General features: G+C 41.8%; 1 protein-coding gene and 1 non-coding gene across 5 annotated transcripts; one reads left to right on the top strand and one right to left on the bottom strand.

The window, feature by feature from the left end:
* Positions 1-312: 312 nt before the first annotated feature.
* Positions 313-14873, bottom strand: klhl21 (kelch-like family member 21). Of its 4 annotated transcripts, none has more exons than XM_052059461.1 (6): positions 14502-14873; positions 13835-13975; positions 6205-7269; positions 3626-4031; positions 1762-1834; positions 313-1621 (listed from the first exon to the last, which is right to left on the bottom strand). In XM_052059461.1, exons 3-6 carry the CDS (start codon positions 7229-7231, stop codon positions 1298-1300), a joined length of 1830 nt encoding a protein of 609 aa, XP_051915421.1. In that variant the 5' UTR covers positions 7232-7269; positions 13835-13975; positions 14502-14873; the 3' UTR covers positions 313-1297. The 4 variants fall into 4 exon arrangements, with proteins under 4 accessions (XP_051915421.1, XP_051915420.1, XP_051915418.1 ...); XM_052059460.1 differs by having other exon boundaries at positions 13885-13975; XM_052059458.1 differs by lacking the exon at positions 13835-13975.
* Positions 14874-14968: 95 nt separating this feature from the next.
* trnar-ucg (transfer RNA arginine (anticodon UCG)) lies at positions 14969-15041 on the top strand. The gene has a single exon. It is a non-coding gene; the product is annotated as a tRNA-Arg (tRNA).
* Positions 15042-26244: the final 11203 nt, after the last annotated feature.

Genomic DNA, 26244 nt, shown 5'->3' with positions numbered 1-26244 from the left:
TATGTTGTGAATCACTTGCAAGGGTTCCAGCCACATTCAACCACTGTGTCATTCGTAACATGTATTGTTCATCTCAACCGATTAATAGTTTGGGAACGTAAACCTTGTAGCACACCTTATAAATATAGCTGACAAGCACATATTTTACCTCCCAATTAAAAATGACGGAATTTTAATAACCATCTTGCATGCTGTGCAAAATCCCGTTTGTTAATGTTACATGGCCTTGAACTCGAGGACTGAACGTGCATAATTAATAATGGCGCAGCAAGCATGTTTACATAGATTTGAGTGGCGCACAATTACATCAACCAAAACAGTAGATTGGCAGGTTCATCCATGGACCGCAGCAGGTCAAACCCCCAAAAATGAAAATCTTAAAAACCTGATGAGCTAGAAATCAGCACCAAAAATGTATAGGGACAAAAAGCAATATGTTTAAAATTGTATGTTGCCCAGTGTAATTCATTTTTTAAAAACTATTCTTTGGGTGCCGCTGCTCCATGAAGATTTAAATTTCATGTACATGCATGTAAAACAAAAAGGTGATGTGACCCAAATGTATTTGTTAAACCAATAGGCTACTTAAGAGTCTTTTGTCAACCTAACATGTTTTGGAATGCGTGTGTGTGTTGGGGGGGTGGGGGGGGGGACAGAGCTCACGGACTAAACGTGAGGCAAAGTTTTTTTTGTGTTGTGTGTGCTGTTTTAAATGTGATGTGCAGTCACATGCCCCATATTCAAGAAAACAAAAATTAAACCTGGTTTAATGTGCTTGCTGGCTTCCTCAGAATTATACGAGTGATAGATAATGTTGCTTTTCTGTCATTCGGTAATGTTTGTTTGCCTCTTCCACAAACACTTCCAATTACATCACTTCAAACTTCAATTTGTGTTGCAGTGCTCTCAAACTACCAAGAGCGCAAAACCCTCATTTAGTCGGCCAATCGTCACCACTTTTACACCAATTCCGCCACAATGTTAGTGAGAACACCAACCAACAGTGTTCACAATCTGTTCGAGTGACCATCCAATTTAGATTTCTTGAATCATTTCATGACATAATCACAGGAATCGTTTAGCCCTAGCTCTAGGTGGTCTCTTCACAAATAACTAGAACAGCATGCAGGTGATGTTTTTCTCATGCTTGTACATAGATGGTAACAATTTCAGGCCTGAGGCTCAGATCTCCTTTCAAATCCTTCAGTCACCAAACGTCAGTTGACATTCATGTTGCAGCATTGTGATGAGGTAAAGTCAGGGTAAGCAGACAGCGTGGGGATGGGTCACTGGAAAGTCAGTGGGCCGCATTCACGTCCTGGTTGACATTGTTATTCAGGTTGTGTATGGCTTGGTGACGCTGATGCCGGTGCAGTTGGATGGCGTTGGCGTCCGGCGCGCTGGCCGGCTCAAAGGCGTTCGACACCAGAGGCATGAACTGTCGGAATATGCTGACGCTGCCGTGCCAGAAGGTGGGTTGAGGCAGCCGGCCCGCGACACTCCATGTGCGAGTGTCCGGGTCATACGCTTCCACTACGTCCGACAGCTCAAACGTGTTGTCGTAACCGCCGGATACAAAAAGCCTGCCGCCTAGTGCCGCCACGCTGCCTCCGACATGGACCTAGGCAGAGAAAGACGAACAGCCACTGTGAAAAGTTGCCACGGTACACTGATCAGTTGGTGTGCGGATCCTAACGTGGCGCACGCAGGGGACAAACGACCAAAGAGAAATACCAACAACCTATTAAGAAGTATACAAACCTGGTTCATTGGACAAATCTTATCCCACTCGTTCTTCGGGGGGTTGTAAACGTCGACCTCTGCCGAGTCATCCCTACAAGAGACGAACACAAGTTTTTGTTAATCTTGTCAATTAACATAAAGGTGCACAAGTATGTTTGCCTCATACAAATATTGCTATATCTTTTTGTTCATTGATATGGTCATTCTTTAATAATTCATTTACTTATTTGAAGTTGAAAATATAGAGATATTACAACTATTATTACGACATCTATTCAGATTTGTGTTGAGGTAACTGTTTGCCATTAGCGTTGAACACTGGACATTGGTGACACTCGTAAAAGTACTTTTTTTCATTTCAAAGGAAGAGTAAATTCATTAGAACATAAAGCAGCTCGTGGACTCTGCCCATATTGTTAACTGAAAATTAGAACGCGTAGAGTTGCCACAAATTATTATTATATTCATTCTTGCAAAATAGCGTTTTAATGACACCTTTGTTCAAAGTTGGATGCCTTTTTTTTTAATACTTCTTGCGGATTGTCAGTGACGCAGCTTTCTGGCAAGCGAGCCACAAATGAAACCACAATTCAGACTAGCTATGTTCTGAACGTGCTGAAGAAAATATGCCTCGTGGCTAAAGAGCAAATTATTTGGAATCACTCGAAGTGACAAGACGGGCATACACCTGGCTGTTGACTCTCACAAGGGTCTCAAAAGACCTCTTTAACTCAATTAATGCCAAAATGCCAAAATACGTTGGCCGTTTTTTTTTAAATTTAAAAAATATTAATAAACGGCTTGGCATACTTTGTCAGTCAGAATCGAGTCTCTGGGAATGATTTCAGAATGATAAATCACCACTAGATGGGAGGAGTGGCTTTGATCAGATGTTGGTCGCACGGTGTGAATGGCTGCGGGGTGTGATATGTCCATCCTACTTCACAAGGTGACGTGTGAAAGCAGTGTGGTGTTGAAAACATGGATAAATACCGGCAGCTAATTCTACAACAGAAAAAAAAAAGCTAACGAAATCCCATCGTGATCATTGACGAACACTCTTACAGTTCAACGTTCATGGAAACTTAATGCGTAGGTAATGCATCAGTGCAGCATTTATCTTGCAATAAACTGTTATTTTGCAATCAAGGTGACGTTTTTGTGTTGTTTATGCTTAGTAGGAAAGCATTGTTGAGATATTTGAGGTATCACAAATGTAAAGAAAAAAAAGTACATCAAAGTGAAAGTTCTGCTTCAAATGCATCCTATTCTTGGAAATGTGTATTTTCAAGAACCTTACCAATGTTCAACAGCTGTTTACTAAAGATTGATAAAAGTTATAAGCAATTTTTCTAGATGAAATAAGTGGCTTAAAGCTTTCTTTGTTAAGTTCCATGCTTATAAAGCTAGAAAACAAAATTTTCTGGAGGCCTTCAAACTGTTGTCAAAATGTTAAAAAATGGCTGGCACGGACGGACGGGCTCTCCCAATTTGAGGAAAAAACAGCTGGCACTGAATGAGTTAGGAGCGCTTGCAACCCACCACGGTGCTAACCATTAACCAGCAGCCTACCAAATGCGTACCCCTCTCAAAGTAGGGAAGAGGTGTTGGTGGTGCTTCATAGTCCAACTAGCTCCTCCATTGTTGCTTTCTCCTCTTTCAACATTGAATGTATTGGCTGCAGTGCAGTGGCGTTCATTTCGAGAGGGTGACGTGGACGCTTCTGCTGGGTAGTGATTACAATTTTCCCAAGTGGAGTCTTCCAAATAAGGGATGTGTGAAACGCCATTTTAAAAATAAATTGGGCAAACATCTCTTTGCAGTAACTCGTTATTAATGCACTAATTTTGACACCACTAGTATGAAGAGTTTTTCTCCGCACCTCACAAAGAAGATGAGGCCGTTGAGGGTCACCGTTTTAGGGGTGAAAGACCACGGCGGCAGCTGTCCGCAGTTGACCATGGACCACCGTTTGCTGTCTGGCTCGTAGCTCTGGACGGCCATGGTGTCTTCCCCGGCGAGACAGCCGATAGCGTACAGGCGTCCGTTGCATGTGGTGGTGGAGCAGTTGTCCATAGAGTGCAGCATGGGTGGCAAGGCCTCCCAGCAGTCCAGCGTGTGGTCGTAACGCTCGGTGCTGTCTGACGCCACCACGTACAGCTGACCTTTCAGCACGCACGAGCTGTGGTACTCGCGCGCTTTCAGCATGGGCGACACCTCCGTCCATTCGTTGACGCTGGACTTATAGCGCCACACGCCGTCATAGAGGCGGGAGCCGTCAGAGCCACCTGCCGGAGGACAAAAGAGTGGATGACGCGTGATTCTGAAGCTCCACGTTCATCTCTTTTCTATCTTCCGAACGGATCGCCAATCACTGGGGACAACCTGCATGACTGAATTCAATCGGAAATCTTGCTTTCAACGTTGACCAAATCAATCCTTACCATGTGGCCATTCAAAAAACATCCTCTATTAATGATTGGATAGTTGCAATAAATTTACAAATCATTTCTAGTTACGTATGTTAATTAATAGACAATACAAGAAGCATTCTTACTGATGTTATTGCTACAGTCGGACTAATATTGGATTTTTTGAGGCAGATGTCGAGTCGATGTGATAGTTGGCAAAATAAGATTTAGATGATGGATCACGGTAATTGCCCGATTAATTTTTTTGGGGGAGCAATAGCGATATGAATGTTGTAACAATGTTTTTCTCTTTGGTGGTTGTCATACATGGTCAACATAAAGCTGGCTGTTTTACGATTTTTATCGGTTTGGCCCTAGTTACTGCAAAATATATTCAGGAATAAAATTGACCAAAACATTTAGTAACCTAAAACATCTATAAGCAAAAAAAAAAAAGTGAAAGGCCTGAGGTGTCCTCACATTCAACTCAAACTGTGTAACATTGATTTGAGCACATCAAAAAGTGACAGCAGTTGAGTCAAGGTGAATGCAGTAGATGAAAACACTCGCTAGGTAGAAATGTTATAGACGTGGCAACTTCACCAGCCTATGGAACCACATAGTTTTCTAGATTAATACAATGCCGGTGTTTTCTTCCCATTCACTGCTTTTTATGATATCCTGTTTCAAAAGCGGCCTCTGCTCGTTGCTATGTTGGTTTCAAGTTACTTAAGATGCACAGCTGTCAAAAATGAATTTCTCATCCGTTTCTAATTTGCTATGAACATGCCATGAAATGACTTGTATACTCCTATCGTGGGGCGGCCCGGTAGTCCAGTGGTTAGCTGCGTGGGTTTTCTCCGGGTGCTCCGGTTTCCTCCCACATTCCAAGAACATGCATGGCAGGCTGATTGGACGCTCTAAATTGTCCCTAGGTGTGAATGTGAGTGTGGATGATTGTTCGTCTATGTGTGCCCTGCGATTGGCTGGCAACTGATTCAGGGTGTCCCCCGCCTACTGCCCGAAGACGGCTGGGATAGGCTCCCGCATCCCCCGTGACCCTAGTGAGGATTAAGCGGTTCGGAAAATGGATGGATGGATGGACTCCTATCGTGTGGCCGTTATTTTGAGTGCTGGAGAAAGCTGATGCTGCCAAGTGTCTTGCATCAGCATTGCGCAAGCTGTTCTCTCAGAGGGGAACGCAGTGACTGGTACTACATGTTGTGCTTCACTCTGACGTAATCATTTTGCAGCTTAGTCAATGGAATTTTACGTGAAAAAGCTGGACTTTTGTCTTATGTGTCTTCTGAACCTCACACTTGTAACCTTTGGTTCATTTTCCACCCCAATGACAAACGAGTGCTCAAAAGACCCGTGAGATCAAAAACCTTACATTTACTGTTTCTGTACAATTTGGAAAACTGTCAATGGTTCGAGCAATGAGAAGTCAAGAATGAGTTAAGATAAAGAACTGGAAAGTTAATTTTATCTAGTCTTAGTGTGAATTGACACCTCTATGCCATACACAATCAGACTCAATGCATTAGTCATTCTGTTATGTATCAGGGGGAGTGCGCTTGTACTTAAAAAGGTTTTATGATGGAAAACGTTTGACCAAGCAGTTATTGCCTATTGGAATGGTTGTTAAAAATTGGAACAAATCAGAGGTTGACCAGCATTCCAGATCCCAATGTGTTTGATTTTAAGAGTCTCTACTATGCACAGTGTATATAACGGTCTTTAGTTTGAACTGCAACATCTAGCTTCATTTACCTTTCACCGAAAGCTATTTTTACAGTTATTTTTGGACTCCTCTAGATGGCACTCTATGTTCAACATTTGGTTGAATGTATAGTGAGTGCCATTTTGTAAACTCCTTCAATTAAACAGTGCCATCTATACGAGAGAAAAAAAAACAAAAAACAACTGGTTCATGAAGCAAATTTGAAGCTTCATTTCCCAGCTCTACCTTTTCTGTCAAACAAATCACATATAGGCCAAAAATGTTTCAAACACTTTGTCAACACAAACACGGTGAACCAACACTTACCTGTGACATACATATCATTCCCGAGGGCAGCTATGCTGTAGCCCCCACCGAGGTGGTCCGGGAACTCCGCCAGGTATCGCCATTGGCCCGTCTGCGGGTTGAAGCAGTCCACTGTGACTAGCTCGTCACAGTCCTGGTCGCAACCTCCCACCACCACCAGGATCTCAGCCAGTCCAGTGGATGGCCGTGGACGCATGCGGCGGCAGGGTCTGTCGTGGCGGTCATACTCGCTGGACTGGAAGCTACGGGCCTCGTTCACCATACGGAGGCAGGTGGGCGAAAGGTATACGAGGGGGTCGCTCTCCACATGGGCCAAAAGGAAGAATCTCCTGACAAAAGGGAGTCGTACCTGCTGGAGGAGCTCGGGCCAATAGTGAAGTCTCCGCTGAAGGTCGGCCTTTACCCAGCGCACTGCGATCTGATACACAGTCTCCTCTTTGTCTACGCACAGCTCATCATCAGACACAAACTCAAGAAGACGCTTCCAAGGTAAGCGTTCAAAGTCTTTCCCTTTCGCAAGATCCATTAAATTTTTGAGGACAAAGCGGCGTGCGCTGGCCGCCAGCTCTCGGCAAGCATAGGCCTCTGCAAAGTCCTGGATTTCCAAGCAGTTGGAAACATCCAGACGCTGTTCTAGGAAAGCGCAGCAGGCCTCTTTGACAGACGGGAACTGAAACAGATCTGCCGTTTTCAGCAGAAGATCCACATTGTCCTGCGTGACAGTAACTCGTCCTGTGTAGCAAAAGTCCACCAGCAGTCCCAGAAGTTCGGCCGAAACCTCATGTAGAACCACCCGGTCCATGATGCTCTCCCGTAGCGTACCGGTGAACATAGCCCGGAAGTAAGTGCTGGCGGCGGCCAACACCGTGCGGTGGCAGGGGAACTCGCGGCCCTCTGCGCATAAAGTCACATCAAAAAACTTTCGCTCCGCACGCAGCTCATGGATTCCTCGAAGCAGGTTGAAGGCGTGGGCCGTGTCAAAAAACGGCAGGGTGGACGGTTGCGTCTGCAGGATGGGGTTCTCCATCTCGTCTCAAGTGGTTGCGCTCTGGAAGACGTTTACATCTAAAAGCAAAGCACACGGACACATTAATTTGATTGCTGGACACACAATAACCCAAATTGTAGTTAAACATGACACTCGGGTCATTTCAAGTCGCTCACCTGTCAATACGGTCTACAACTAATCCAAAATTATCTCAAAAGTTAATTTTTATACTCCTGAGAGACCTTCGGAGCAGGATTCGGAATGAGAACACGTCAGTCTAGAACATTCGCCAGCTTGGACTGCTATGACTAGTTCCTTCTTATGAAAGACAGGCAGCTCACTTGTGTGCTGAGGCTATAAATACACCAGCAGTGTCCATTTCCACTGAAAGGGGGTTGGAGGGTGGATGGGTCCTTTCGGAGAACACCTAGCCTGTTGTGATGGGGCACTCCAAGGCCCTACTTCACACCAACTTCCGCTTATATCTAGACTCGAATGCAGCTTGTGGTCATATTACTAATGATGGAGTCGCCCTGACAGCTGCAATGACATTGAATACACACGGACCATCCTTGTAACATGGATGTTACTTACTATTTTAGTGTTTTTATGTTGCAATCTTTGTTTTGATTTGGGTGTCTTTGGTTGGTCTGCGGCTTAAATAGTTCAGGAGCTATCCACCATCTCGCAGGCAATATTAATATTGAATCTCAGCCAAATGCTAATGACTACACACTCATTATTGCATAGTTAATACTGCTGAGTCAAATTAAATTCGGTCTGGTTGTAGGTTTGACTTTTTGGGGCTCACTATTTATTAAAATTTATTAAAAGTAGGTAGTGCAGGTTTACGGCTTCCAAATAACTGCTTGACTTGTAAGACAGTCAGTATCAGACTTTTGATATTGGAATCAAGGATCATCAATGTTTTTTTTTTTTTTTTTTTAACACACCTTGCTGAAGCATCATTAATCACATCTTCAAAGTCATCGTTAACATTTGGAGATCATTTCCTCTTAAAATAAGGTTGGATCCATTTACAGAGGTGTGCTTTAAGGTCACAATAAAGCCGCTGGTCTCTGGCCAAGAGACTTAGCACACATTCCACTCTGGGCTTCAACAATACAGCCAACACATGGAGCTCGTCACGAGGGCAAACTCCCACCTCTGTACAACCCAACCTACATTGCAAAAACATACACGTCTATGAAAACCTAAGAATTGATCTGTGTGTGGGACATGGTTTCTTGGAGAAAATAGGAATTGCCTAGTCCCACTTCCTTGTATTTAATTTGTTCCCTATACAAATGAGCTAAAGTACAGAGACACGTGGCAACCACGGTAGGTTTACCAGAAGTTCATACAGCGATTCATGTCCTCCCAAGTATGAATGACGTCCAACCATCGAAATAACGTTGGAACATGTTGCTGAAATTATCATATGTGCCCCGTCTGGGCTTGTACACTCATACACCAAGTGATGCTTGTTACTCTCTTCCTGAGAATAGCTCACGACAGGGTTTTACAGTGCGTTTTCAAGCAATGGCACCAGCCGTCTGAAAATGAAGACAGCCAAGAATAGAAATCCTGACACGAGACACCAAATTTGATGGATGTTACAATCATCCGCATCCAGGATTTGGTTTCACTTTTAGATAGTAAGGTAGAGTGACTTACCATCTCTGAGGTGATACAAGTTGAAATTTGTTCCAGTGCTTTGGGGACATATTGAGATATGCTTAGTTGCTTTATTATTTACTGTCTATCATCGCAGCGTGAACAGCCTTGAACATCTCAAAGTTTTTAGGCCATCCAAGAATTTGAGGCAATCCTTGTAGTCGTGTTGTAAGGCGCGATGGGTGAAGGTGTTGCTGCATTTTAACTAAACACTTAGCAGGAATTAAATCATTCATTCATTCATTCATTCATTCATCTTCCTAACCGCTTGATCCTCACTAGGGTCGCGGGGGGTGCTGGAGCCTATCCCAGCTGTCTCCGGGCAGTAGGCGGGGGACACCCTGAATCGGTTGCCAGCCAATCGCAGGGCACACAATCATTCAATCCCAGCCATTTTCACTGGAGCAACCCCCTCAATCCCAGTGTTTTACTGGATTTTGACTGATCTTGCAAGGCCCACAGAATATTTGGTTCTAATGCTATATAAACATGGAGGCTACCAAAATAATGCTTGGACTCTCTTCTTTCAGCAGAAAAAATATGTCTCTATCTTTTTCCATTCTTCAGCAATCGGCGTTACAAAATGGCTACGTTTTATGGAAATGGCGATTCATGGGCAAAAAACGGAGAAAAAGAGCTTTTTGTAAAAGCATGCATTTGAAGCACGTGAGGCACCACTGCCAGCTACTGGTCGCTTTTTTTTACATCATTCACAATGCAAACGGTTTATTCTCATTCGCAGATTGCATCAGACCCTCCTCATCTCTATGACGCAAAAAAAAAAAGAAAGACTTAGACATACAAGTACGTCCTAGGTAGACGAGGCCTAATTTTAAAAAGACGCACAAGTACGTACGTCTTGTGGAATTAAAGAGTTAAAATTGCTGTATTTTCTTCTTGAATTTATGCCTACAATTGGCTTTAGATACCTGCATTTGTTTTATAATTTTGCCTGTTTATAAGAGGTTGTCAGTCAGTCAAAAATGGTGTCACAGTAGTAACGTGTATAAATGTAGGGTTGAGTGGGTGTATAGTATATTTATTCAGACCGATGCAGACAAAGTGTTGTTTGTTGAATAATCGACTTAATGGAGCGCTACACCGTACTGCGCATCGACCGGTTTTATCCTCGATCAGTGGTCCTCAACTAAAAGGGCTGTAGTTCCACTTTTTACTTATTTATTTACTTATTCGATGGATGGATGGATGGATGGATGGATGGACAAAGGTCCGGTCCCATGCACAGCGGTCATGGGGAGCAGGGTTATATGCCAATTTAGTATGGTCAAGCCAAACTTATACAAATCAACACTCCTCACAACCAACCAATAATGGGGTGCATGAAAATAATTATTCACTTTGCCAGTACACAGCAAATAATGAGAGGTATTGTGTTGAAGCAGAGGAACTCTTTTATTTTGTTAAGTTGTGCCTGCTTAATAATAGAAATAGCCCTTTTAGGGAAATAAGACATTTTTACTTTAACTTTGTTAAACAGTAGTTGTCTTTTTTCCCTTAATTTAACGAAAGCAAAACAAAATACTCATTTTACCAAAATAAATACTAAAAATAAAAACAAAAATATTATTTTCATTTGTACAATTCCCCTTTTCACATCCCCTCTGAAATCACTGCCAGATATATCAGAAGAGGAGTTAAGAACCATTTTAAATACTGACACAAGGGAGCACAGGAATGTGCAGTGCTGTTCTTCCACTAAAGGTGAATGCAATGTCTGAGGCATGCAAATATTATTTGAGGACGCCATTGGGATGTTCATTTACCATGTTGCGGTGTTCTGCTGTTAAGAGCTGCAAAGATCCCCGGGTAGACGGGAGCAAAACTGCACACAATCGAAACCTCCCGCGATTCGTCTTGTCTAATTGTCTGTGTGCGGCTCTCCTGTGTTGAAGCTGTGAGCACAGTGTGACATCGCGCATGCGTGTTTGCTGACACAATCATCCATTTTGAATGCGTGATGCTTTTGTATGGGCACACCTTAAGTTCAGAGGAGCCAATCAGCGCATCGTATATGCTGACGCTTATTTATGGGCACACCTTAAGTTTTTCGGACGTTGTATCGGTCTGTCGTGGTGAAGAAGGAGCTGAGCCAAAGGGTGAAGCTCTCAATTTACCGGTCGATCTACGTTCCAACCCTCATCTATGGTCACGAGCTATGGGTCGTGACCGAAAGAACGAGATCCCGGTTACAAGCGGCCGAAATGAGTTTTCTCCGCAGGGTGTCCGGGCTCTCCCTTAGAGGTAAGGTGAGAAGGTCGGTCATCCGGGAGGGGCTCAGAGTCGAGCCGCTTCTCCTCCACATCGAGAGGAGCCACATGAGGTGGCTTGGGCATCTGATTCGGATGCCTCCTGAGTGCCTCCCCGGTGAGGTGTTCCGGTCATGTCCCACCGGGAGGAGACCCCGAGGAAGACCCAGGACACGCTGGAGAGACTATGTCACCCAGCTTGCCTGGGAACGACTCGGGATCCCCCGGGGAGAGCTGGAAGAAGTAGCTAGGGAGAGGGAAGTCTGGGCTTCCCTGCTAAAGCTGTTGCCCCCGCGACCCGGCCCCGGATAAGCGGTAGATGATGGATGGATGGATGGATGGATGGACCTTAAGTTCAGAGAAGCCAATCAGCGCATCGTTATCGCCGACATGCCCTGCTCAGCCTGCTCGTCTCCAGTTCGTCCAACATTATACACACACAGTCGCACTGCTGCGTCCTCTGCAATACATCTGTTCGTGCACGGAAATAATAAAACGGATAATTTTAACAAGCGATCGCGGTAATGCGCAGATTATAGTCCAAAAATATAAAATGTATAACGTAAAAATCACTTTACAATATATTATTTTATACAATTTGCTGAGGGCCCGGAGAGAGAAGGTCCGGACAGAGGAGGTCGGTGGTCCGGACAGAGGAGGTCGGCGGTCCGGTCGTGGATCGCGGTCCGCCAGTTGAGGAAGACGGTCCTAGATCATTTTGCATTTAAGTGTCTTGCCATTGAAAAGGTGCTTTCAAGGTCAAAGCAGTTTTATACCGAGAAATTTGGGAGAGTTGATTTACTGCGCACGATGAGTATGAGGGAGGACATAACCCGCAAGACTGATGATCATCGACAAGGTGACTTAAACAAAAAAAGGACGTCGGATGGGGGGTGGCACAAAGCTCCATGCCGCACTGGCGGATGGCCACTCATGCAACAGCTGCAGTCGCCCGCTCACCGTCTGAGTGCAACAATGTAATGCCTGAGCCTCTAGAGCCAGCCCAGGCCATAAAAAGCCACACGCATGTTCGGCTCTTTACTTACTGAAGCAGACCAGCACAAGGTCACTCACTTAAAGTGGAGTACTGTATTACAAACACTATCAATCCATCCATTTTTTTATAGTACCAGTCCTCACGAGGGACGCTCATACCTGCCTTATGAAAAAACAAAACAAAAGTAACTTGTGGTGTTCGATGTGTTAGATGCTGTTTGACAAACGGCACTAACATGACTTTGTGGCATCATGGATCAGATAGCTTTTAGAAACAAAGTTTGATGGGTTGAAGTAGGAGTGGGTTACCAAGCCGGTGGGCTAAATTATTCAATATCGATAAGCTCCTAGCCTAACTGTTCCATTAACGGTCCAATGACTCAAAATGATTTTGTGAGACCACAAGAGGCATGTGGGCTGGTTGAAGGTTGTCCCCCTATCACGTAATATTTCTAGACAGAGAAGAAAAAAGTACTCTTTGCTTGCCGTACTTGCTACTAAGGCACTGTGGTAATGTTTGTACAACTCGGCCAAACAGAGAAATCTGTCTTCGTTCTGGGCACACCACTGAAATGGGTTCTGTTCTGCATTGTGGAGATTTTTAAATAATCACAGACCTTTTTGTGTGCAAAACGATGGAGTGAGCCAGAAAATAGGGATAAACCCACACCAATACCAGTTAATAAAAATGAACATTTCTACAATTACGTCCACAAACAACTGCCGTTTTGGGAGCCTGACTACAATCATTTTTTAAACCAAGCTCAAGTGTCAATAAATTGGAAAATGTTGACCGTAGCACAACACACACAGAGCTTTCCTGAGACTAGGACATGGCCGTCCAAGTTTTCAACAACAAAAATCACCCACACAGATCTTTTTTACCTTGGGCTTACCTGAGCTTTTGTTCCTAACCAGAAGTTCTCCCTTTACATTGGGCTAACTTTTTATTCTCCATTTAGGGTGACTTCCTGCGGTATCATTATTTCAGTATTCCGCCCATTTGTTTATCTTTCCTCACATACTCGCATACTCGTTCAGCACCCACAGGCTTGCATATTCATAGAATGTATCAAACCCATTCCTTGAAAGGGGTAATGTGGGAGATGCGGGACCCGCCGTGATGTGCGCAAATTTTGAAACAGCATTCCATTTCTTCCCAAACGCGAATGAAGAAATTGGGATTGATGGTTGTAGATTAACCGAGTCTTCGGATCATCCATTCCGGAACCCAATGGTCAACGGACGTGGGGTGGGATGCGGCATGATCATGCCAATTTCGTTCTGAAATGGCCACCATAGCCCCGCATTAAAAGGTTTTCAATTTTGTGCCAAACATTAACAAGAAAAGAGTTATCAATGGTTGCCAAGAACTGCGTTATCCGAGTCTTCAGATCATCCATTCTCATCAAACTCTAATTACAAAATGCCTTCTCCTTTCAGGTGAATGCCATTATTAGTAAATAGCAATGAAAACGGAGCAAACAGCGTTTTTCGCCAAAAGTAAAAACATTGATTAAGACGTAACAATGTTCTGCACGTCCACCGGAGCAGAAAACTTAATATTTCACCTCTCTTTTATTTTTGCGAGCCTTGCCACTTCCTAAAATATGAGTTTTTGTAAAGAATTTAAAAATTATTCTAACGATATTTATAGACTTTTACTTTGATCAAGACAGTGGCAGATTCCAAAATAGTTTACCTTTTTTATGTTTGTTTCAGGCATGCTCTTGCCTGCATTCGGTTACATACCAAGAAGCTGCGCTTCTTACATTCTTGTCATTCCTCCTCGTGCAGTGAAGACTCAATTAATCAGCCAGTCGCCTTGCATCCTTCCTTTCTCCTACGAGCCGTGCAACCATACATGTCCAAAACAATGAGCACACGGTGGCTTGGAGCTCAAATTACTGATGAAACACATCTACACCAAAACTTTTCCTCCCCATAAAGCACGGACATTTCAACAAAACTAAAAGCGTACTAAAACAGAGTCTGACTTTGAAACACTAAGTGGAGCTAACATTGGAAACGAGAGAGACAGCGAACTCTACATCGTTTAACAGACTTCTACTAAAACCGATGGACGGGATTGATCACAAAATCGGGTGTTGGCGAACATTCAATTCATTGCGTTTCTTTGTCCGACAGGCGGTTTATGACGCTTAGGAGTTTGTGACGTCACATGAGAAAAACACTGTTTATTTGCAGTATCTGTTAAAAGTTGAACGCTGTTGAACCACGGTGAGTGTCGCGAGTGCGAATGTGAATACGTCATAATTTATTCGACCCCCGAAAAAAAGGTTGCTATCGTGCTTCGTCTTCGCCGTACGAAGGCTGGGGGTCAACAACAACCTTAAAGGGCAGCTTACCCGTATTTGTCCTCGCCTCGGCCTCATAAATATTCAGGGTCCCGTGAATAAAAGCCTTTACAAATGGTTCGGCAATTAAACTTTGATGTCGCAGACGTGCTCGAACTCGTCCGGCGCCATGATAGTATGAACTGCTACACGTTGCCTTCAAGTGGTGCAGGAAAAGCAAATACTCGATCAACACGCAGGCAGCAGAGATCAAACTTCTATATTTCCCCGTTATTTTTTGTTCTCTTGCTTTTTTTCCATTCGGGGTCTGCTGTTATTATCTTAATAAATACAGTATTATAGCCACAAAATAGGACCGATTGCTTTGGCTGTGTTGTTATAAAAAACGAATTGCAACACTCGAAAGGAACCCGCCCCGAGTCAAAACACGACTGACCCAAACTACGTAACACTAGTGGCATCGAAGCCGCCATAGCAGTAAGAATTTGTAGTTAAAAAGCGACACTTGACTAACGGGTGGCCGCGTGGCCTAATGGATAAGGCGTCTGACTTCGGATCAGAAGATTGAGGGTTCGAGTCCCTTCGTGGTCAAATTTTATGTTGGTATTGAATAGAAAATTGCAGCCATCATAGAAACTTTACTAACCGTTCCATCTTTTGATAACTGTTCAAGTGATGGCGCATGGTGACTTGTTATACACTCATTTGTATTGTTACGCGCAGTGCACCTTCTTTTAATGTCTCAAATCACGCACAATAACAATGCTCAAAATCGGTGAGGTATGCTGTCATACCATCATGCAAAATAACATATTTGGAAGTGATTTGTGCAACCTAGGTATGTTGTTGAAAGATTGTAAAATAAAGCAACGTTTTTTTTTATAGTTGAGTGGTCATTACCTGAGCCCTAAGCGACTGCAATGTCATTTTCAATCATCAGCAAGTGGCAAAATGCCCACCCATCAAGTGTGAAATCAAACAACCAAGTTCATATTTTGTAAGCTGCACATTTCTGCAAATGTGTGCTTGACCAAGCGTTCAGAATTTTTGATCCACAGTTACATAAAAACCTCCTTTACACCAAGTTCCTCCGCCGGTGACTGGGAAGCTTGGCCTGGGTGAAGATCATTCATTTCATTCTGTACACAGAAGCACTGTCACATTAAAGCCAAAAGACAAGCACAGCTAAATTGTTGGCACATTATCTGCTTTCTCTAACATTTTATCCAACTCTGGACTGTTTGAGGACATGGTGCCGCCCGCCTAGTCAACACCCTGGCTTATTAGCCCCATATCGGCGGGTAGACATCAGACAGCAGCCAAAGTACATTTTTGCATATATCCTCTCAGCCCGGGGGCAGGCTTTTTTAACCAGCCTCCACAGGGAACATCCAAACACACGCATCACAATGTAAATTCTAGAGTTCCAAGAGGATAAAGAAGAAGGTGTGGGAGATACAATCATGGCTTGGAATGCTTTTCAATGATTTCTTGTCCCATGGTGCCTTTATACAAGTAGATATAGAATGTAATGATAATATAGAATAATACTTTCGAATGTAGAACACCTGCAGTCGGCGGGATAAAATTGAGGCCGCCCGCTAATAGCCAACATCTGCTAATGATGAAGGCTATACCACAATTTTTTTTAAAATGTAAACACTGTGGTACCACACTCAATGTTTATGTTTAAAAAATGGGGAAAAAATGTATAGATAAAACTGTTTACTCAACAAAAGAATTGGTTTGAGATTATGGTCACACTGACATTGAAAACATATGTACATCGTAAGAATTATTTATGCCCTTATATTTTTTTAAGTGCTATGAAGCAAATTTAAACTGCAGCCTTGGCCAACAAGGCAAAAACGAAATCTAACTTTGATGAACTTTTGAATTAAAGACAAAAAAAGACATTTTCACCTGATGAAATCGATGTGCACTGTGTTTACAAGAATCTGTTTGATCAACGGATGATCATTAATTTGACTCAAATGATGAAAACGGCAGGCGGCAAGCATGCAGCAGCTTTACAAACGCTTTGCCACCAGATGGAGACATGCCTCGCTTTTCAATTAAGGTTTTCAATCAAGGCAACGATGCCTAAATGTCAATTTACGTATTTTAATGCTGCTTGATTACTTTCTAGTAAGACCATCTTAAACACTGGGCAGGGAACTAGTCAATAAAACATGTGATAAGACCCTATAACTGAATCAGCAAGATTGACGGGAGTATCTGGTTCTGTTGTTTTGGGACCTGGCGTTCTGTGTAGCTCAGTAGTTAACTATTGAATGTCCGTGTGTGAACTGATGTTACAGATTAACATAATGAGAGTTAATACTGTACTCGTTTTTTCCACTTTTGTCTTTATCTATTTATGGGAGGCATACAAATATGAATGCTTGATTATAATATAATTCAGTGTGGAAATATTAAAAAATGTCCGATTTTCCATGCAAATTTTAATATTTTCGAATCTCTTCTATGAAACACCTGGCCCATCTGTCAGCTTTCAAATGTGGCTCACTTATTTATTTTTTTCCAAATTAAAAAAACATGCTGATAGTGAAATCCAGAATTGTTTCTGTATCAACAAAATTAAATGAATACATTTTTCTTTTCTTTTGCAGTTTAATTGTCAGACAGATGCACCTCTGTTTATTCGTCTTAAAGTAATTAATTGGAAAATTGATTTGACAACACAGTAGTCACACTGAAGACATGTGTATGTATGCGTTATTGTGATGTTCCATTTGTCGTCACCGTGTGAATTATTGATATGACAGACCGCAGCTTTCAATGTCAATACATCTCCCTGGATACGGAGAGTGAAGAAAACCCTGACCAAGATCAATAGATGGAGAGACAGAATAGAGGTAGGAAAAGAGAGAGGCCGCTGATGACAGGATTGCTTATGTAGACAGAAAAAGTTGCAGAATCCCGAACGCGACAATAGAAAAATTGGCATTGGATTCAAATGCTTGAGAGAAATAGGTAAGTAAAAGTGTCTTTTATACTCACTGTCCAATCTGACATTTTCCTCATTTGCTGCCCCTTGTGATGAGAGTGGGAGAGCTGGCGGTTGGGATTTTGCCCTTCTGTGTTGAGAGCCATAACCGTAACCTAAACCTGAACTGAATAGTAGTCTACCTAGACTCTATTTTGTCAGGTAAGGTTTACTGTAGGAGTTCAAGTATGCAATCTCATACATTAGCGGGGTCACAAATTCTGACAAAAAAAGTTTGTTTACATTGTTCATGTTAGGACGCTTTTCTCTTGTTGTCGAACTTGCAATGGGCCATGGATGGTGTTGCCTCCCGTGTTCACCACTTCTGACAGGTTATTTTTCCGTACCAGCGGAAATAATATGCTTTGATTGATATGAAAGTAACGACTGTTACACTTCTGATATGCCAATTTAAATGGAAAACAACATGAACATTAAGGTGCATTGTACAAAGTATAATGTGCATATACTGTATGTCTCTCTCTCTGTCTTATATCGTGACATCGTGAATACAATAGTGATGTGTCGTTCGCGAACGTGCCGGCTCCCAGAGCCGGCTCTTTGAAGTGAACGATGGGACCCGGCTCCCATCTCATTGGGGAGCCGGATCCTCATTGGGAGCCGGAAGGGGAGGGTTACACACACACACACACACACACACACACACACACACACACACACACACACACACACACACACACACACACACGCACACACACACACACACACACACACACACACACACACACACACACACACGCGCGCGCGCAATTTGTGTTTGGCTGTGTGTTGTCGCAACATCTGTCCCCTCAGAGAGAATCTTCTCCAAAACAGGGCAAATATTAACAGAGAGGAGAAACAGGTTCAACCCCTCAAAGCTGAGGCACTTGGTTTTTCTTCATGCCAATCTTCACTAAAGACTCTCTAAAAGGAGCCGGAATTCCCATCACTAGAATACAACACTAAAATACAGTACGGGATACAGTCAACAGACTGGCGAAAAAGCGCAGCCAATCATCTCACAGGATAAATGCACTCGTACTCTCATTGGTCGAGGTCGGACCCGTAACCAATCACGCGCCTTGTTTGGGTGGGTACTTAAAAAGCCTGCGAGGGAGGGAACCCTTCTCTTGCCACATCGACATGAAACGACGTGTTTTCCCGCATCATGGGTGCTGATACGGCTCTATTTATTTAGTTATTTTTTAATTTAATATTGACCAAAAAATAAAAAATACTATAAATGTGAAACACCGAAGCCGCAAAACTTGGAAGAGCGTGAAGTGGCGAGGGATCTCTGTATTTCCATTGGGGAGATTTTAGTCTCAGTATAAACTGTGTTCCAATTTAGAGCTTCTACTGGCGGCAATAATGGACAGTCTCCTGCTGCCTGCCCACACTGCTTCATTATTTGCGCAAAAGCTAAACATCAGGTTGCATCAAACCATATCAAGCAAAACGTGTTTATTTTACAGCTGTTTTTGTGTGCTGCATATAAAATAGTACACGGGCTTGCTTGGCAAAACCTTGTACTGGAAAAGGGGAAAACGTTTGTTTTATTCATTTATTTATTAATTTGAATTCATTGTTATTCATGCATTCAAATGATGTCATTATTTATTATTTTTACATGTAGGGTTATTTATGAGCTGCACAATACACCCGAGGACAGATTTATACAGCGTGTGCAGCTGTACTTGGAGAGGTTGCTTTTGTGCAAGTCAATTACTTATTTTGCTACATGGTGGAAACAATGCAATGAATAGTAATGGAGGTTGACCGGGAGTGGGGAGTTCAAATCAGTAACATCTAAAGATACCATACTGTGCATACATACAAAATGAATTTAAAAAAAAAACATGTTCTCAAACTTTAACCTAAAATATACAGCATGTAACAAAATATAACATACTTTAAATTAATTGGCCACAGGCTTTAAAAGAACCATACGGCAAATATTTTGAAATTTTGAAATGTACGATATTCATCTGATTTTTCAGGACAGTTGATGAAAACACTATCTGATATTTAATCAATTCCACGGTACACTATGCTGACAATTCAAGTTTTAGGTGTATTTCATGAGAATAAAAAAGAATAAAATAAAACAAAAATTCATACCACTTCAATTATTGGCTCGAAAAAGATAACTTTTAGCATCTTACATTTTTTTTAACAAATAAATCCATTGTGGTGCCTTGATATACAAGTTTACTCCATTCAAGGACCGACATTCATAACTAAAATGCTTCATATCTTGAATTATCTTTCTCCATTAAGATTAGTGGAAATTCAATTAATCAGTTGCAGCCTTCCCCCAAACTTTGTAATGTGTTTTTGTAATAATAAATAAGCACTGTATGGTATTTTACTTTATACACGAAACAGTAAGTAGTGACATAATTACAAATAATCAAAACGTTTTTGCCACATTTTTGCTTCGGTTCAGTGGACATTGTGGTGCTTCTTCTGGCGTGCACACCTTGGTCACCTGGAGGCAGTAAAATATAAACATTGGAATATGCAGTACATGGAAATGGTCACAAGTTCTAACCCACAGTAATATTAGTTGTCCTATACAAAGCACGAAGACTACATGTCAATGAGTATTGTTCTATTGTCTGTCTGTATGTGTTGCTACACCATGTGTGTGGTAAACTGACATATCTATGGCATAATTATGCGATTGTGTGAAATATACAACATGTAATTATTATTAATACAGAGGCAATAAAGAGTTTGAAGCCTGCTTTTTTGTGAAATGAATGGAGTTCACTGCCACCATGCAAATGCTTATATCTCAAACGTTTGCTTGTCAAAGCACAAATAAATAAATAAATAAAATTAAATGGCTCAAATCAAAAGCCCGGTCACTCGTACTTCAAGGCACCAATGTTATACGGCTAACAATACCTTCTAACAAAATAATTAAAGTGTTCTTTTTTTAAGACAGCAAATGAGTTGAGACTCAGTCAAGCAAAGCCAAGTTGGGCACTCCATTTTGCCTCAGTGGCTTCAAGACATGACCCATCAACAATCACTTCCACACAGAATTATTAATGATCAATTAATTGACTAATCATCTCAATTTTGTCACAACAGTGAAACAAAAAAACATCCTTGTTTGCCTATTGCTTGGCCAGTTATTGGACTGCACAGGACTTGACACGAGGCAGTCACTTTGCCTCCAAACAAATGATGCTACATTAGTCACGCTTGTCACACACTCCCGAGCTTGATGCCCCGAGGTGGGCGGGTCAAGACTGACACAGTGTGACAAAATAAGACAACATAACGGACCATGTGAACTACTGGCTTGTAGTTTTTTTTTTTACCCTCCTTGCAAACATGTCACACTTTTGAGTGTGGACCTGTCTTATAATTTCTCCACAAATATATCCAGTACACCCTGAATCGGTTGCCAGCCAATCGTAGGGCACACAGAGACGAACAACCATCCACGCCCACACTCAGACATAGGGACAATTTAGAGCGTCCAATCAGCCTGCCATGCATGTTTTTGGAATGTGGGAGGAAACCGGAGCTATCCAGTATATGTTTTGAATTTTTTTTTCTGGAGGTTTCTGATCTCAACAAAACATAGCAGAGGAGTGGCATCTGAGCTAGGCCGTGAAATGTTGTCACTGACCCAGATAAAGAAAAGTATATTTTAATTTGTGTTGCAAAAACTCTTGCTGTTGTGTAGAGTTGAGACAGCCTCTTTGTCATCAGGTCACAGGCATATGATTATTTTTTGGTAGAGCTCCATTGAGTAAGATTATGTTTATAATATTCATGGTGAGAGCGCCATGTGCCGAGTTGGCCTATGCTTGACAGTAGATCCCTCTATCCATTCATTCATCTTCTAATCCGTTTATCCTCACAAGGGTCGTGGGCATGCTGGACCCTAGCTGTCTTTGGGCAGTAGGCGGGGCACACCCTGGAGGCTAGCCAATCAGAAGGCATACATTGACAAACACCCGTGCTCACAATCACAGCTCGGGACAATTTAGTGTTCCATCAACCTGCAATCCATTTTTTTGGAATGTGGAAGAAAACTGGAGTACCCAGAGTAAACCCACACAGGCACGGATGGGCAGAACAAGCAAACTCCACACAGGAAGTCCGGGGCCTAGAATCAAACCCTGCACCTCTGAAGTGTGAGGCGGACGTGGTAACTAGTCACCAACCGGGCCGCCCAGACAACTTATTGAGACAAAATTGGCCCACATATTACGTACATTTCACAGTTAATGTTTAAGTCTGTAATGTACATGTGAAGAAGGAATGAACTTTGTTTTATTTTTTTTAAACACATACAGGATATGCACAACAGCTTTCAAACATCGTGGACTGGATCAATACCACACTAACACTAACAAATAGAAAGGACTCTCTAGGAGCAGATCATTTGAGACCTGTAACTGAAAGGGGAAATGTCCTTTGACCGCAGCGAGCCACTTTGAGTCAGATATGACTCATTGATCGATATGGCTCATGCATTGGACACGTTCAAAAGTTGAAAGTGGATCAATACAGAAATTCTCATAACCCACCCAGTAAAGTGTGTTCAGTGAGTTGAGAGCAGGGCGAGATTGGCACAAAAAAAACAGCACTGGCATTTTGACTTTCACCACTTGGTCCACATTCACACGTGCAATTCTCAAAGCTGCTTTTTAATTAGGTTTGTTCCTACTAAAATAAGTTGAGCAAGTTCTAGATATGTGTGCATTTTATTTCATGAAACCATGACTGTGGATAGTATGATGATAATCAGCCTATATGAAAGACAGATTCTGAGAAAACTCGGATTGAGACATGAATGCTGACCATGCCAGTATACACCATAGATCTGTCACTGATGATAAACACTTCACTTTGCTGTCTACATTATAAGTGAAATAATGCTCTGCTACATCAAAATTGTAAACGGTCTCTTGGGGTAAAATGGAGGAATATAATAAACTGCGCTGCATCGGCCCAAAAAAACACTTGTATGTTGTAAAAAAAACTTGTATGCCTGATGGCCTGCCCAACCCTGTTTGAGGGGTAAAATTAAAATAAAAATCAATAATAGAAAAAGGAAAAAAAAAAAACAGGTGTAAGCCTCTGAATGTTTTGATGAATATAAAAAGTGACTTCAGCTTGCCGCTTGTCAATGCAATCTAACACATAGTAGAGATGGGGGAGCGAAGTGTGAGACAGAACTCTCCACTGTTACCATTTAAAGCAACAGTATGTAATAATGTGACTTTTACAAATATGCATCCAAATCAGCATGAGGCAATATTTGCCCTCGAGCGGTCTATATAATGACGAGCCCAAACAGCTTATTCTAATGTGACTGTACTGTGGCCGTCAACATCAATTAAGAGATTGTATATTTCGTACAAAGATGTAATATGTCGTAAACACACCAGCAGTGTGCGGTGCTATTCTTCCTGAACCGGTTTTCAGCCAATCGCAGGGCACACAGAGACAAACATCCCTCCACGCTAACACTCATACCTAGGGACAGTTTTAAGTGTTGAATCAGCCTGCCATGTTTTTTGGGGAATGCGGGAGGAAACCAGAGCACCCAGAGAAAACCCACGCAGGCGCGGGGAGAACATGCAAACAGGAAGGCCGGATCTGGTATCGAACCTGGTACCTGTGCAATGTGAGGTCAACGCGCTAACCACTCACCCACCGGGCCAACCCAAAATCATATGAAGACTGTAAATTAAGTTAATGGTACACTTTTAAGTTTTGTATTATATATGTTAGAGCAGTCAGCTTGAGGTAAACAAAAATATCTGTAGTTTGTATCAAAGTTTTTTTTTTTTTAACTTTTCACTTGTCTGCGAAAACAGGCAAAACTTTGAGAGTGGAATATACCTGTAGCTCGAATGCCCCTTCAAAAAATGTATTTATTTAATTATTAAAATAAAAATTAACTGTGAGCTTCCTTTTATATGAATGAATTGTGGTTCTGACAACCCAAATGCCTTTTTAAAGACTTTTTACCTTCATTTTTACATCTTTACAATACAATACAATACATGCTGATTTACATAGCGCTTTCACAACAGCGGCAGCTGTAACAAAGCGCTTTACAAAACAGTTAACATAAAGTAAAATAATAAACACAACACATAACATAAAACACGGACAGTCATGCAGTTCTAACCACTTTTTCAACTTTTAAGACCCTAAAATGTTATTTACTGTAAACTCCTGTGGGTAACACAATTTTCTTTGTGAAAAAGAAAGAAAAAAGATCCCAGGTTTGGTGAGCGTTATAAAGGGGGTCGTATAAGAGATGAAAATATTTCACATTGTTTAGAGGTTTCCCGGTCCCTGGGCAGTCCCTAGTGGTTTTGTATAAAAAAGTAGAATCACTGATTTATAGCACATTTCATACACAATCTAAGTCACATGCTAGAATTTGAAATACGTTTAAAAGCAACTACGGACAGAGTTAAAGACATTTAAAAGCAAAGCAAAGGAATAAAACTTAACTTATCAAAATTACTAAAATACATACATGCAGTGCCACACGGTTTTCAGAAACATGAATTTAAAAACTCTGAAAGCTTTATCATAAGTATGGAAATGGAGTAGTGCTTTTTAACCTGTATTTAAAAGCATTCAGTTAAAAAAAAATCTTTATGAGTTCATAATCTCTCTGGTATTAAAGGATACCAGCAAATTTGGGTATTAAAAAAAAACTACAGAGAAAAAATGCTTTTCTGTAACTTACCCCTTTAGGAAGGAAATCACATACAGATACAATTATTCACATGCATTCCTCACTGAACCACATGGCGTCTCCATGGAAATCTGACAAGCGAACCGCTGCACTTTTCGTAATATCTCCGGAACTGTATTTTTTTAAAGTCTAATACGGATGTAATTCATGAGTAAGTAAACAGGTGCAATTGAACAAGTTGTCGTTTTTCAACACAGCTTCACTGACTTGAACTTCCTAATTAAAAGAATATGCCAGAGAGATACAGTCTGTGTAAAGCATTAATAAGACTGAATCATGAGTCAGCAAAAAAGATGCATGAGTTGGGCTGTGTGCACAGTCAACTTTGTTTTGCTGACTCTTAGGCCTCTTGCTTAGGCTTCAGTAGCATCCAGGCCAATAATCCTGCCATCCTTAGTATGCTCGTTGGATGAAGATAACAACCGTTACGCCTCCTCCCTTTCCTCATTTCCACGCTTGTCCCAGTGTGTACGCAGGGGCAGACACTTGGACAGAAGGCTTTTCCTACTCCATTTTGCAACCAGACAGTAAATCCCGACGGGGCCGCAGCCTTTCCCCTCCGGAGCCGATTTGACGCCCCTTCTCCCCAAAGGCGCTTAGCTGTCCGTGGGCGTCTTGTCACAGTCATTTGGCAGCAGTGTTATCAAGGAGGAGGACTGCTGAGAAGACGGTGGATTATTCCAGAAACATGTCATCTCTTTGGCGTCCCACTGGGTGGCTACTTGAACACACACCACATCACACATTCATAAAAGTGAAACTGGTTGGTTGTTTTAGGAGTTATGTAGTCTCAATTTATTGGGAATTATAGAACAATTACTCATGAAGTAAAAGTAAAATTGTGTACTGTATGTGTACTGATGTTGATTATTTTGTCAATTTTATTCATGAAATTAAAAAAAAATGTTCCAAAGCAGGTCATTATTTCAGATTGACAATGAACAAGATGCACAAATATAAATGAATTATTTGATTAGTCATTGATTAATTACCGTATTTTCCGAACGACGAGGCACTAGTAAAAGCATTCAATTTTCTCAAAAGCCAACATTGCGCTTTATAATCTGATGTGCCTTATAGAGCCAAACCTTGGTTTTCGAACATCTGTGTTCTCGACCAAATCGGTTTTCGACCCAAAATTTCGAGTTTTTTATGCCTCGGATTATGACTGAAAATCGGTTATCAACCAAACTGAGCGCACTTGAATGCGCCACTTGACTGCTCTCGCCTTCCTTACACGAGGAAGTGACGCTTCCTTGGGTAGACGAGGAAGTGCCGTTTCTTCGTGTAGCGTTCCATTGTGAGCAGACGTGTTCAATAAAGATTTTTGTTTTAAAGAGCGTGATTTCGGTTTTCGAACAAATCGGTTTTCGATTATGGTGGAAAACCGAGGTATGACTGTATATGGATCAATATTCTGATTTCTTAGACGTACTATTTCGAATGTTCTGGAAAGCCCTTAGTTACAGCTGCAGCTGTTTATGAAAGCACTACATAAATAAAGCTGTATTGTATTTTATTCCCTTTAAAATAGCTCCATCTAGTGGCTGTATAACACAACCGCAGCCACTACTGTAGCTTCTATTCTATGCGCCTTATTATATGAAAACAGTTTAAAAATAGGCCATTCATTGAAGGTGCGCCTTATACCCCGAAGCGCCTTATAGTGTGGAAAATACGATACTTTCATGGTATATATTTAGATTAAAAGGTAGTAAAGGTCAAAGTTGAAATGAGTGACAGCCTGCGCATCCATCATTGACTTTCTTTCTTGTCCTAATTTGGGGCAAGGGTGAGCTGGAGCGTGTCAGCTGACTTATAACGAGAAAAAAATTTATACAATTGAAATAAAAAAATTGAAAAAGAATGCAAGAGGCCGGGGGATTTGCCATGATACGCCGTGATGCATATCTGAATTTGTAGACAGAATACACTCAATTTAAAGAAGGAAAAAAAATCCTCCATGTAAGTGGAACTCAGTTGACGTCATGCTGATGTAAGTGAAATTTTCATCAAAAGAGTCCATCTGATTA

This window comes from Hippocampus zosterae, chromosome 2, assembly GCF_025434085.1.
Source record: "Hippocampus zosterae strain Florida chromosome 2, ASM2543408v3, whole genome shotgun sequence".
Classification (NCBI taxonomy): Eukaryota; Metazoa; Chordata; class Actinopteri; order Syngnathiformes; family Syngnathidae; genus Hippocampus; species Hippocampus zosterae.
This window is presented reverse-complemented; position numbering and strand designations above follow the sequence as displayed.